General features: G+C 65.2%; 1 protein-coding gene across 4 annotated transcripts in view; it reads left to right on the top strand.

Moving 5' to 3' along the window:
• The window catches only part of RIPOR2 (RHO family interacting cell polarization regulator 2), a 109,717-nt gene that overhangs the window by 76,361 nt on the left and 19,743 nt on the right, over positions 1-13,613 (top strand). For all 4 annotated transcript variants that reach the window (XM_045861657.1, XM_045861658.1, XM_045861659.1 and 1 more), the window contains exons 6-11: positions 438-491; positions 3,909-4,058; positions 7,433-7,496; positions 11,531-11,574; positions 13,000-13,125; positions 13,337-13,485. In XM_045861657.1, coding sequence (XP_045717613.1) covers positions 438-491; positions 3,909-4,058; positions 7,433-7,496; positions 11,531-11,574; positions 13,000-13,125; positions 13,337-13,485 — 587 coding nt within the window. The remainder of the gene's footprint in view (positions 1-437; positions 492-3,908; positions 4,059-7,432; positions 7,497-11,530; positions 11,575-12,999; positions 13,126-13,336; positions 13,486-13,613) is intronic.

Raw genomic sequence — 13,613 nt, 5'->3', positions numbered from 1 at the left:
AAGAGACGACGCGGAGAGTGCCGAGACTGCCGGTGAGCATGCACAGGCGTGGCAGCCATGCCAGGCCCTCGATTTACTCAGGGACAGTGAGTGTGGAGGGGAAGCTCGTCCCTGAGCCGACCCGCCCAGTTGTCGTGGAGGAGTTCGGTTACTTTCCACCACGGCACCGTCCGGCCAGAAATCCAATAACTCCCAGTCGATTGGGCTTTTTGATGCGAAACGCAGGTTCCAATAATCAGCTGAGTCCGTCTCGCAGCACTGGTGTTCGGTGTCCTAAACCGTGCTCCCAGACTGACCCCGGAGACTCTCGGAGCGGCAGCCCAGACGGGAGGGAAACCTGGGCAGGCGGGGGTGGGAGGGGAGGGGCTGCAGACCGCCGGGCTGGACCAGGGCGCTGTGCGTGGCTGCGCTTCTCCAACCTCTCCTTTCCGTTCCAGCAAATCAAAGCCATCGAAAGGTACATCAGACGCCTGGAGTTTCACGTCAGCAAGGTAACCGCCCCCCCGCACCCCCCCCCCCCCGCTGTCTCTGCCTGCTTTTCCGAGGTCACCCCCAGTCCCCCGGGGCCTGAGCTGAGCTGTGTCCGAGGGGAGTTTCCGATCGCACCGGCTCCTGAGCTGATCCGCAGCCGAGAGCGACAGGCAGGAGAGACGGAGAAACCAGGGGACCGAGGGCCTGGCGCCCGGCTCGGCCGCGGTGCCGAGAGGTGCAGGGTTCCCGCCGCAGGGCCACTGGGGAGAGGAGGCGGGGAGCCTGCAGGAAACACCCCCCTTTTCACCGGGGGGACTTCACCACCTGGCCCCACACCCAGCTCTGCACCCCGAACTCCTTCACTAAGGCCATTGGGGCACCTCAGGGCACCTGCCGGTGCCTCCCGAGCCTCTCTCCAGCTCTGAGTTCCTCCGGGCCTCCTCACGCGGCCTGGGTTCCGGGCACCGCTGCGTCGTCAGTGGCCCCTGGATGGGCCCCAGTCCCCTGACAGCCAGCCCCGAGCCCTACACATAGTTCACCGGTGGTCCGACCGGCCCGTGGGGAGCGGGGCCGTCGCCCCGTTCTGAGCACCGTCAGGAGGTGCACCCAGAAGAAGTGTCCTTGGGCGCCACAGTCCCTGTTCCCACCCACACTGGTCAGCCTCTCGTCCAAGTGCGGAGCCGGGGGGTCAGCCTGTCCGCGCTGGGACTCGGAAGCCTCAGGTCTAGGCCGTGGGTCCCTGGGCTGAGCCAGGAACGTGGGCCTTGGCCTCCACTCCGGGAAGTGGGGCTCGGGGATGCCTGCATTCAGTCTTGATGATTCTAAGACTCCTTTCCTTTACTTATTCATTCATTCATTCATTCATTCATTCATTTTTGTAATTCTCACCCCAGGATAAGTGTGTTGATTTTGCAGCAAGAGGAAGGGAGAGAGCCAGAGAAACATTGATGTGAGAGAGAAACATTGATCAGTTGCCTCTTGTAGGCACCCCAAACCAGGGATCGAACCCCCAACTTAGGTATGTGCCCTGACTGGGAATCGAACCTGTGACCTTTCAGTCTACGGGACGACGCTCCAACCCACTGAGCCACCCGGCCAGGGCAGAACCCTCTCCCGTTAAAACACGGTGATGGCTATACACCTCGATGCTGCTGCCCCTGCCGCCCCCCGCCCCCACTTCAAAAGACACCCACGACCTCAGCTGATCGGAACGGCTCCCGCTTCCACCGCCCTCGGTGACCGAAACAGTGAGGCCTCGCGGAGGTGTCTGGGGGGCGGGTGGGCTCTGACCCCCCCTCCCTGTGTGGGCTGGAAAACCGCGAGGAAGCAAGATCAGTGTCAGGCAGGCGAGCATTTCTCCGCCGTCCTTGCTGGAGGTGGCGGTCCCCGTGGTCATGGGAGGCTGGGGCACCCTGTTTGCAGCGCAAACGCGCAGGGTGCCGCCAGATGGTATTCGACCGACCGACTCGGCCAATCCGTTCATCTGACGCAGAGCCACCGCTGACCTGTAGGTGGGCCAGCTCTGCTCAGACGCTCCCAGACTGACTCTGCACCCTGAAGCGTGACCCCATGTGGCTGGGACAGGCTGCCATTTAACGCAAACAAAGAAGACACTTCTCTTTAAATGCAAAGTAACAGACGGGTCATCAGGGCCAACGCAGGGGCCCAGGGAGAGATTTTCTTACTGAGAAGGTCACAGTGGCAGGGATTCTGGCGGGGAAAGGGTCGAGGGGAGTCCCCTGGGACCACGGGGGTGGCCGCCTGGCTGGCCACAAGGAAGGCCCCGCTGTGGCACTCCCAGAAGTCCGTGGGGCTGCTGCCGCGCCAGCGCACTCTGCCGCGGCCACGGAACGTCCCAGACGCCTGGCTGTGCCCCGCCTGCCGAGTCCGCATCCCCGAGGAGGGCCTGGGCACCCACGTGTACTGACAGGCTCGCCCGGGAGCCTCAGCTTAGTTCCAGAGTGCAGCAGCCACCCTCGAGGCCGGTCCCCCACCAAAGGTTGTCATCGGCGGGCGGCCCCCCCTGGAGGCCGAGACCCCCTCTTCACCAGAGGCAACCCCATCGGGGGCCCAAAGACGGGAGACCCTTCTGTTCCTGCCCCGGTCCGGCAGTTCCTCGCGGCACGGTGGGGGGGCTCGCTGGGTGAGGGAGCGACGACGAAGGCCTCTCCGGCCCCAAGAACCGCGGCCAGGGCCTTCCCGTGCCCACGCCGACCTTGGCGCCAGTGCCCTCCGGAAGGAGGAGGCGGTGACGCTCGTCCGTGGGCAGCCACCACGGGAACGGACGGCGAGCGTCAACCTCCAAAGTCCACGCGCCTCGCCTCCACCCCTCCCAGGCTCCACGGTGCCGCCCCTTCTGAGGGACGAAGCCGGTGCTGCGGGGAGACGGTCAGGTCGTCCTCCGCGGGGGGTGCCCCCAAAGCCGCAGCCCCCCACCCCCTTGCTCCTGCGATGCCGTCCACCTGCCCAACAAGCCCCTCGGCGGTCTGCGGGGAGCGTGTGGGTCGCGGGGGGCGGCACAGGACTGTCTCGGTCCACGCCGTCAGGAGCACCTTCCAAACGGGCGCCCTCCACCTCACCCTGCTGGCATCTCGGGGTCATTCTGGGGGGGCAGGGGCCGTCCCCCGCTGTACGGGACGTTGAGCAGCTTCCCCGGCTGCTGCTGCCTCCCAGCCCCGACCCTGCAGGACGTGTCCCCGTGGGGCCCAGGGTCCCTCCCGTGGGCGTCAGAGAGGCCTTGGCTGACAGAGAGTCCTCCCCCCGCCCCCCCGCCCCCCGAGCAGCCCGAGTGACGATCAGGCTTGTGCTGAGTGTGACCCGCCGTAGAGTGGGGGGGGGGTTTAGGGGCTTCCGTGTGGCCGTGTCGCTGGGAACACGCTCCTCTCCGTTGCTTCTGTGCGTTCTCCCAGCTGTGCCATGGTTCACACGCAGAGAACACCCCCAGTGTGCTCACACGGTCTGACACGTTCTCCCCGCCGCGCGCCGCCCCGACCTCGGGAACGGCCTCGCGCTCTCTCTCTCGTCGCCGTGGAGCCGAGAGTTCACAGAACCCTCTCCAGTGCCTCGCCTCGGGGTCTTTCTCTAGAAACCTGCAGGTCTGGGTGTGTGGCTGCCGCCCGGTGGCGTCTGCCCCCAGGTCTCCCCGTGGGGAGGGCGGCTCCGTCCCCCACGGGCGCAGGCTCCCACGCCAGCCACCCCCCTACCATCCCCCCGGGGTCTGCCCGCCTGCGGTTCCTCCCATCCTGGGGGCCTGGAAAAGCGGCTCGGGGAGCGGTCGGTGTGGACGCAGGAAGTGGGCCCAGTGGTGGAAACGAAAGGCCTGGGTTGCTGTCGGAGAGGACGAGCTGCTCCAAGGCCGAGACACCGGCCGCCCCGTGCGAGCGACCAGGACTCACCCCCCGCCCCCCCCCCCCCGTGTCTCCCCTTCCTCCCGGCAGGTGGATGAGCTCTACGAAGCGTACTGTATCCAGAGGCGCCTGCAGGACGGCGCCAGCAAAATGAAGCAAGCCTTCGGCGCGTCGCCCGCCAGCAGGGCCGCCCGGGAGAGCCTGGCAGAGGTGCACCGCAGCCACAAGGAGTACACCGAGGTGGGCGCCCCCCCAGGCCCAGCCGCCGGGACAGGTGGTGCCTGCCTGGGACAGGGCGCAGCCTGCCCTGACCTCGCCCGCTCCCCGGGCAGACGGGCCGCCTCCTCACCTCCCTTGCTTTTTTCTTTCTTTGTTTGGGTTTTTTTTTGAGGCTGACAGTGGGATTGTTTAAATGACGCCCGAGTGGCTCACCAGCCCCCAGAGGACCGGCCCGGGCAGCATCCCCGGTCAGGCAGCCATCCCGGTGCCCTGTGACCCTGTGACCCTGTGACCCTGTGACAGGCGCGTCTGTGTCCCAGTCCAACCATATGGGGCCAGGCGCCCAGGGGCCACTCCCCGGCCAGGCTGACGCGGCCCCGTGCGGTCTGCGTGCGTGGGGACCCCAACGCTGGTGGAAACCCCGGGAGTGACTGCGGAAGCCGCAGTGCACTGGCTGCTAAACCCCTTCCAAGTTCTCTGGCTCACAGCCCCTCGAGCTGGGTTTCCGGGGGCCGACCGGCCCGGGCGGGGATGATCACCCCCGAGGTCGGCTGTCACGGCAGCACGGTCACCCCTGCTGCCCAAGGTCAGCTCAGTGCTAGAAGTTTCCCTCCTCTCCTCCAGGGAGACCGGACAAAGGGCCCCGGACAGGACCGCTGTCCAGGTTCCCCACTGTCCCCTGGGCCCCCACCCGTCCCCTGGGCCCCTGCACGGGACACAGGACACAGGCCTCTGCCCCGCCCCCCAGGGCCAGCCACCACCAGCGCCCCTGGCGAAATGACTGAGCCATTAGAGCGGCCCTCCTCGCTGCCCCCCGCCCCCGGGAGAGGCGCTGCTCAGGGGTGGAGTTTCCCGGGTGGGGTCATCGCCGGTGAGGGGCTGCCACCCAGTTCCCGGAACTGGGCGTCCGCTGGGCCCCTGGGACCGAGGGATCTCTCGGGTAACAGACGTCCGATGGCCTGGTGTGTCACCCCCGCACGCCTAGGTGTCACTGAGTTGACTCTAGAATGGGGCTTCTGTGCCCAAGGGCCCCTGCAGGGTGATGCATTTTACGTGCGGAAAACGCAAACAGGCACCCAAACCGGGCGACTTCGGGATTGCCCGCACAGCTAACAAAGCCAGGCTGGGAGGAAACTGAGGGTGGGCTGCGGTGCAAGGCCGCTGCCTTCCTGGGACACGGGACCCAACGCTCAGCCCTGGCGCTGGCCCCGGGCCTCGGGGACCACGGGACGCAGGGCAGTGGGAGACAGAGACGGTGTCAGGGCGTCCGCGACAAACCACATGTGGTTCCTGCCCCCCGTCGGAGTCGCGGGTCCCGGTAACACCCGTGGCCCGTCTTCTACCTTCCTGACATGCGGACGTGTCCGTTGTTGGGGAGAGGTCTGTGCAGCAGTGTGACTTCCCCCCGCACCCCCCACCCACCTCTGCCCGCCGCCCGCCCGCCTGCCCGCCCGCGCTGATGGCCCTGCAGGCTGAGAGCCTCGGGCTCGGGGCAGCTCGTCCTCCTCGGGCCCCGTCTCCGGCCGTGTCTGGAGGCAGCTCGGTCGCCGGTCCTGGGGGCCCTTCAGTCCCCGAGCCGCCCATCTGCCCGTCCCAGAACACCCGCAGGCCCCCTCAGAGGACCCCCCCTCAGTCCACAGCCCAGGCGTCGTGCTGTGCGCACAAGTCCAAAGTCGCGGAGGTGATTTCACCCGAGGGCTGTGTTGGAGAAGAAAGCAGGCGGGCGTCTCGCAATCCGCCCGACCTCAGGGAGGGTTGCGCCTTTGGCCAAATCTCAGAACCCAGGACTTTACACGGAGGACACTCGGGGCGCAGCGGCTCCGGGGGCCCTGGCAGGTGTCCCTGGTCCCCGAGGGCCACCTGGTGAGACAGAGGGACGTTCCGGCCATGGGGGCCACCCGCGGTTCTGGGACCCGCCCCTCCTTTCAAAGACCCTGGCGGCAGCCCTGACAGGCGTGACAACATCCCTGACGTTTCTGGAAGGTGAAATGCGTTCCTTCACGGAGACGCCCAGCGCCGCGAGGGAGAAACTTGTTTACAGTCTGGAGACTCTGTTCTCAGAGCTCCCATCTGCAGCCAGCTCAGCGGCAGGAAGCAACCGCCCCCCCCATCCCTCCCCGACCCCCCCAACTCTGCTGAGCCAGGTGAGGCACTAAGCTCTCCCCAGAGCAACGACCGGGAGCGGAGCAGAGCCTCCGGCCCCACGAACCCGCCCCGAGGCCTCGGCCGGCCAAGCTCCAGCGGCAGCAGGCCCGCCGGGCCCCTGAGCCCCTGCCCCTGCCCCAGCTGCAGGCCCAGCTGCAGGCCCAGCCCCAGCTGCAGGCCGGCCCCAGCACGCTTCGCTTCTGACTCCAGTGGCCCCGGGCGGGCCCCTGGGTGCCAAGGACGTGTTGGGGGTGGTCACCCACGCACAGACGGGTCCCCCCTGCCGCCACTTCCCTCAACATCAGGGTGAGGACAGGACACGGGTTGGACCTGGGAACCACGTAGGGCACTGCACCCACGTGGAGTGGAGCGGAGCCCCCAGTGCTCTTTCTGCCCCGACTTTCTGTCGAGAACACTTTCGCACTCACAGAAAAGCCGAGACTAGCGCAGCGGACACCGACACCGCACCCAGACCTGACAGCCACGGGTGGCGTCTTCCACCCGTGGTCCCCTCCCTGCTGCGCTCAGTTTTTTCTCCTGTTTCCGCGGAGTCATTGAACAGTCGGCGGTGGATGTCAGGGCACCTCACCCGCAGACACTCTGCACGGATTTCTTAACGGTGTCCCACACGACACGCAGACCCCCAGCCTAGCCCCCCGCACATCCCATGGTCACGGCTGAGAACGTCAGGCTGTGCTACAGAATCACCCGAGACCCGGCGTGTTTTCACATCGCCCCTGTTTCACGCAGCAGTGTCTGTGTCACTGTTTCCCTTAATGCAGTTGTCCCGGAAACCAGGCCGCGATCCAGGTGAACACACCTCACCTGGTCGTCTCTTTTATCTAGATTTTTCCCCCCTTCATGCTGCTGTTTTGTGGGATTCAGGCTCGTTCTCACAGGACACCCCACCTTCTGGATTTGGGGGTTTATGATATGATTTGGCTTGTTCTGTGCTCCTGAGTTTCCGGGGCACCGGAAGTCTTGCCCAGACCTGGGCTGAACATGTTGTCGAGGACTCCCCATAGGCGGCGCTGGGTGCCCACCGAGAGCGGGTCAGTGCGTCCCCCCCGGGTTCACGCTCATCACAAATGCGTGGGTGCATCCCGGGGTTCACGCTCGCCTTGAACGGGTCGGTGAGCCCCAGGGTTCACGCTCACTGCCAGTGGGCTGGCGTGTCCCGGGGCTCACGCTCACCCCAAATGGTCTGGTGCACCCCGGGGCTCACCAGCGCCGTCTCCCCTCCCCCACAGAACATGTGCGCCATCGAGGTGGAGCTGGAGAGTCTGCTGGGCGAGTTCTGCATCCGGATGAAAGGTACGCTGGGGCCGCTCTGGTTTCCTCCCTCGCCGGGACCCGCGCTTGTCCGGCCCCTGCTCGCTCACTGGCGCTCGGGGCCTCCCCGTCCTGGGCCGCTCGCACCCTCGGGTGTCCGTTAGGGCAGCGCCCCAGGCCCACAGAGGCGGGGAGGCTCTTCCTTCCAAGGAGCCTCCGTCCGCCCGTCACCGAGACTGAATCATCAGCCAGATCTTGCCGGGTTTGCTTCATCTGCTTTCTTTGTTTTTCCTTTGATGAGACGGACTCTGCCTGTCGGGTAGAGAAAGCGCAGGCGTGGGCGCCGGCCCCTGCAGGCTGCAAGCTTCCACTCTCGGGGGGCAGCTGCCCACGGAGCCTCGCGGCCAAGCACCCCGAGTCTCACAGAGCGAAGGGGCCTGGGCGCGCCCGGCCCACCGCCAGGCTGCCCCAGTCGCCTCGGAAATGCCCTGTGCAGTCGGTTCGTTCAGAGCGGGACCCAAACAGGGGCCCAGCCCCTGAGGGGTCACTGGATACACGTTTAGGGTCCCTTTCACCTAAAGCAGACCCTCCCGGGTCTTCCGTCCCCTGACTCGCCGTGGAAACTGTTCCCCCGAAGAACGCCCCACGCTCTCCGTCTCTCTCCTGGCCTCTTCCCGGCGTCAGCAAACTGGCCCTCGGGGGGGCGCCGCCGTGTTCCCTGTGAGCTGCCTGACCCCCAGTCTTTAGACTTTGTAGTATTTGTGCTAGGCCCCACCCGAGGTCTCTGCATTTCCCTCTTTTTCCCGGTGACTCTCTGGTGCTTGCTCCGGAGAGCCCCACCTCGAAGCACTTCTCACGGGGGCCACCCTGGCCTCGCCCCTGGGCGCAGCATCTGTGCTTGAAGTCCATCCTTATGTCCCTCGGGCCCTCGCCCGAGTCTGGTTCCGGAACCACCTGGGCCCACCCCATCCCAGCAGGCGGGGGTGGGGGGCCTGGAATGTGGTTCCTGATCTTAGACAGAGAGGAAGGGACAGAGAGAGAGAGAGAGAGAAACATCAGTCAGTTGGGGCCCCCATACACGCCTCGGCTGGGGATCAAACCCACCGCCTTGTGGTGTGCAGGGCCAGCGCTCCAACCAGCTGAGCCGCCCAGCCAGAAATACGTCTGTGTGTGTGCGTGCCCTCTCAGAACGACCCTGCCAGCAGCTGAATCTGCAAAACAGGCACTTCCCCTCCCGCCCCAGCTGGCGGGCACCGGCCGCGCCGACCCCCACGCTCCTGCGGCCTTGCACACGCATGCGGCCTCGCGTCCGAGAGCGGTTCAGGTCGCACACGCCTCCCTCGAGATGCCAGGCCCGCCGTATTCCCCCTCGTCCGCTGCTCGCTCTTACCACAGGCATCGTTTTTGGCGGGGGGGTAAGTCCCCCACCTCATGGATGGAATACGGGGTGCAGGCCCCTGCCCCAGAAGTCAGGCTGTAAGTGGGAGTCAGACCCGAGACTGACGCCCAGGGCCCTTGCTTCCTCGTCTGTCGCTCACCAGCCGATGACAGCAGGGCCGTCCCGGCGCAGCTGAGTGGCCGTAACAGAGTGCCGCCCCCGGATGGCACCTGGCACGTGGGCACCTGCGAGTGGGCGGGGCAGAGGGACCCCCACCCACCAGGCCTGGGGCTGCGGGGCTGCTGGTCAGTGAGAGGGGGTGTTGGGGGCCGGACTGCATCCACTCGGGGACCGAGGACTCTGTGTCTCTGTCCTGCCTGGTGGGCGCCCTCGGCTTCTCTGGACGCGGGGTCTCCCCCACAGGGGGTCTCTCGGGCCTGAAGCTGAGTCCCCTTCCTCACTGTAGATGTCTCCACTTACACTTCCGTAATCTAACAGGAGGACTTGAAAGTTCTCCATGGAAACGCTCCCCTCTCAATACAGAGAAGCCCTCCCCCACTGCCCGGAAATCTCCCAGTGGGGCGATTAGCTGCTTTCTTATCTGTTCTTCGTTCTGGTACAACATCACCACCCAGCACAGAAACGGGGACGTTTCACAACATCCTCAGGCCTGGTAGCCCAGCTCCCTCCCGCCACACCTGCGCGCACTTCCCCTTTTGCCCCTCCCCCAGCACACGGAAACCCCGTTTGTGGAGGGGGGTGGGGAGGTGATGAGATGAAGACAGTTGGTCAGCACTAAGCTGCGTCCTGATGGGCCGCCCTTGGCCGGGAGGAGAGCCACACGCCTCCTGGAGGAAGTGGGCGCCTGAGACGGTGCCCTCTGTTGGGGGGCGGAGGGGAGCGGGAATAAGGGACCTGCTGGGCCAGGGGGGCGGGGCCACCAGTGGGTGGGTGCCTGCCGCTACCCTGTCTGGGCGGAGGAAGGCTCCCCCGGGACCTTGGAGTCAGAGCAATGCCCAGCACAGGAGCGGCTCACGCCGGAGGGCGGAGAGGGTTTGGAAATGACGCGTCTGTTAGGGAAACCTGGTTCCCAGTGGAAGCCGGGGACGGGGGCACCACGCGCCGGGGAGCTGCTGCCACCTAGTGGCCCGTCTGGCAGCGCAGGCGCTGTGTCTGCCTCCCTTCTCTGGCCATCACCCTACCCCTGGCAGCGCCCGTGGGTCCAGGCTCACAGCGCAGCTGGGCTCTTCCTGCGTGGAAGGCAAAACACGCTGTGACGCTGTCCCCGTCACTCCTCGGGGGTGAGGTCACGTGTTAACTAACACAAAAGCAACCCAGATCTCGGCGGTCACAAAGGTCAGGCTGGTCTGGCCGGGACATGCCGCAGACCTTCAGGGAAGGGTGGACGGACACAGGCCGCCCAGGCCCTGTGTCCCCGAGGCGACTGACGGGGGTCAGTCACGTGCTCCCTCCCGCCACGAAACTGCCCCACGTGAAATGGGACGGCCTCTTCATGTCGTGACCACACAAGGAACACACAGCCTTAGGAAACCTCAACACACACACAGAGCAGGGGTCCCCTTCCGCTGCCTGCCCCCCTGACCTGTGCCGAGCTGCCCTGTCTCTTCGTGTGGATGGCACTTGGGGCCACGACGTAGCAGCACACCCGGCATGCATACGCACCGCCACTCCCCAGCACCTACTGTGTGCCCAACACCTACTGTGTGCCCGACGGGTTGTCTTGCAAACCACCCTAGGGAGTGGACGCTGTGACCCCTCCTCCAAAGGTGGAGAGAGTGGAGCTGGGCGAATTACCCAGAGCAGGGGAGCTGGCAGGTGCAGCGGACGCCTCCTGGGGTTCAAGCCCCCTCTCGGCTGCGGCTCCTCCCTGCGGGCTTGACCCGCCTTCTGCTGTGCGTCCCGGGTGTCTGGGAGGTCTGCCTTGGTTTCCAGGTTGTTGCCCCAAAGCCCAGATCCCCACACGCGGTGAGCGCTGAGTGATATCTAAAAAAGAAAGGGAAGTCAGGTTCCTGAGAGGCCCCGAGGTAGTGCCCGCCTCATCTGAAGAGGGTTCCCTCCACACCCAGCTGTCACGCTGGGTCTCCAACGTGAGCAGATCCCGCGAGAAGGGACCTGCGGGGAGGGGGCAGGAGAGGAGACGCCCCACCTTCCTGTTGGGGGTGCAGGGGGTTGGCATTTGGTTGGGTGGTTTGCTTTGGCGTCTTGGTCCCTAGCTTGGTGTCGGTGGTCATCGATCGTGTTGGGAGATCTCCTAACACGGTACGGGTTGTGATTACACAGGGCAAGGAGAAACCCGGAGTGGGTGAGCCGGGGAGAGGCCGGGGGTGAGGCCGGGAACCCCGGCCCAGGCGGGAGGCCCTCCCCGGAAACCGCGCCTCTCAGGACAGAACGGGAAGCAAGAGCGCGGTGTCTCTACGTGGGAATATTCTGGGCAGTTTTCCGTGATCCTGGAGTCTGCCCAGACCTCACACCGGCCCGAAGGGACAAGGGATGCAGCCCCCCGCTGAACAGCCCTCTGTGCCCAGAAGGCCCCTCCCACCCCCGATAGCCCCGCCCACGGATGGATGGCCCCAGACTTGGCTGCGTGAGCTCGCAAAGGTCTGACCCTTGACCTGCCCCGAAGTCAGGGTGCGGACCGGAGTCCTTGCTGCAGCTCACGCCCCGCCCCTTCCTGCAGGTCTGGCCGGCTTCGCGCGCCTCTGCCCCGGAGACCAGTACGAGGTGAGTGTCCGGCGGCGGCGCCAGGGTCCGGGTGCAGGGCTGGAGGGAGAGGGGTCAGCGGTCATCATTCCGCTTCTTAAGTTATCTTTCTTCTCCACGTCTGTTATTTGCGGGGGGTGGGGTAATGAAGCCACCAAGAAAGTTTAGAGAGTGATACAGGACCCCCCCCCCCATGTAACTTCATCCAGACTCACCCATTTTTAACACGATGCCATATGGGCTGTATTATTATTGTCACTATTGCCGTCGTTGTTATTTTGCCGAGCCATTCTAGAATGAGGTGCGAACACCGTGACCCTTTACCCCTCAATTCCTCTAAGAATGTGTCAACCAAAGAACGTGCAAACACGCAAAGAAAAGTTTTATTAAAAGTTTATTTGAGCCCACATTTTGAGGACTTGCCCGGAAGCCGGATCTCAAGGGGTGGAGAAAATGCGCCAGAGGAGGGCCGTTTTGCAGCCTAATTTATACCTTGGAATCAAGGAGACTGCGGGGAGTCCACGGTGGTAGGTGAGGGGGGCGGAGACAGCGGAGCAGGGAACCCTCTAGGATTGGCTAAGCCGCCAGATGGAGGAAGAGGTACTTCTCTCCCATTGGTGGGTCCCCGGTGGCTGGCAGGGCACGTTCGCAGCGCGTAGACGTGGTGCGCGGGCGGCGAGGGAACAGTGGGGGCGCCCTGGTCTCTGCCCGGGAGCCTGGGCGTGCGCCCCGAGCTGGTCCCGGGAGGAAGACCACCCCGGCATGTCCAAGGCCTGTGACCCTGGATGCAGAAGGAGAGTGGGCGGGGCTCCCTCTAGGGGAAGACAGGCCTTTGCCGAGGAAGCTCCGATTAATATCAACGCTGTGTCCACTGTAATTAAAAATAAATTTAAAATATGTATACTTGCAAAGTTTTTAAAAAGTTTTTTATCTTGCCCCCCTTTCAAAAGAGAACTTACGTAATTTTTTCATCTCCTCCCAAACCCTCTGTAATCCCACTTCTCGGGGAGGGGAGCCCCTAAGCCGTCAAGGTGCCCGCCCTGCCCCCGGGCCGTGTCAGGTTTCCGAGCCCCGGTCCAGCTCTGTCCCGTCATCCGGAGGGCGGCGTGCTACTGCTCGCTGTGACCGCGCAGTGGGTTTGGCTGACGGGGGTGGGGCCTCTGTCCCAAGCGCTTCCAAGGAAGTAGGGCCGACGAGAGACAGAACTGGGACCGGTGTGAGCCGCGGGCGGGGTGCAGCGGCCTTGACCGAGAAAGGGCTCCCGCCCCGGCCTCAGAGCCGGAGCTCTCGCCCTCTGTGTGTCCTGCCGGCTCGGCGCGGCTCCGCCCCCCGGAGCCCCGGGGACGCGGAGGCGAGGACCGTGGGGCAGCCCCCGCCCTCGGTGGCGCTGTTTGGTGGGACGGCGGGTGCGGGCAGCCGCTCCATCGCCGTCTGGCGTCTCCCCAGATTTTCATGAAGTACGGCCGGCAGCGGTGGAAGCTGAAAGGCAAAATCGAAGTCAACGGCAGGCAGAGCTGGGACCGCGAGGAAATGGTGTTCCTGCCCCTGATCGCCGGGCTCATCTCCATCAAGGTAGAGTGCGTCTGGCTGTTGGGCATCTCCCGGAGACTCGGCAGTGACCGCGGGTGGGTCGCAGGGTCCACGGCGAGGAGGCCCCTCTGTGCAGCCGGCAGCTGAGGCGGGTGGGCCAGGGGTACAGGGCCTCCAACGCCAGCTCTGACCCAGTGTCCCACCTGCCGCCTCCACTCTCCCCCAAGGCCTTGCCCTCTCGCTCTCTCTGCAGGTCACAGAGGTCAAAGGGCTGGCGACCCACCTCCTGGTGGGCAGCGTGACCTGCGAGACCAAAGAGCTGTTTGCAGCCGAACCTCAGGTGGTGGCCGTGGACATCAACGACCTGGGCACCATCAAGCTGAACCTGGAGATCGCCTGGTAGTAAGTAGCCCTGGGTGTGGTCTCCTCGGGCAGAAACGCCCTCGACAGGCTGGTGCCGGCCGCAGGGGGTGCGTGGGCCCTCGGCATCCGGGGAGCTTGTTCCGGAAGCCAGTGCCCAGGCCCCACCC

This window comes from Phyllostomus hastatus, unplaced genomic scaffold (assembly GCF_019186645.2).
Source record: "Phyllostomus hastatus isolate PE091 unplaced genomic scaffold, TTU_PhHast_1.1 phas_scaffold_216, whole genome shotgun sequence".
Classification (NCBI taxonomy): Eukaryota; Metazoa; Chordata; class Mammalia; order Chiroptera; family Phyllostomidae; genus Phyllostomus; species Phyllostomus hastatus.
This window is presented reverse-complemented; position numbering and strand designations above follow the sequence as displayed.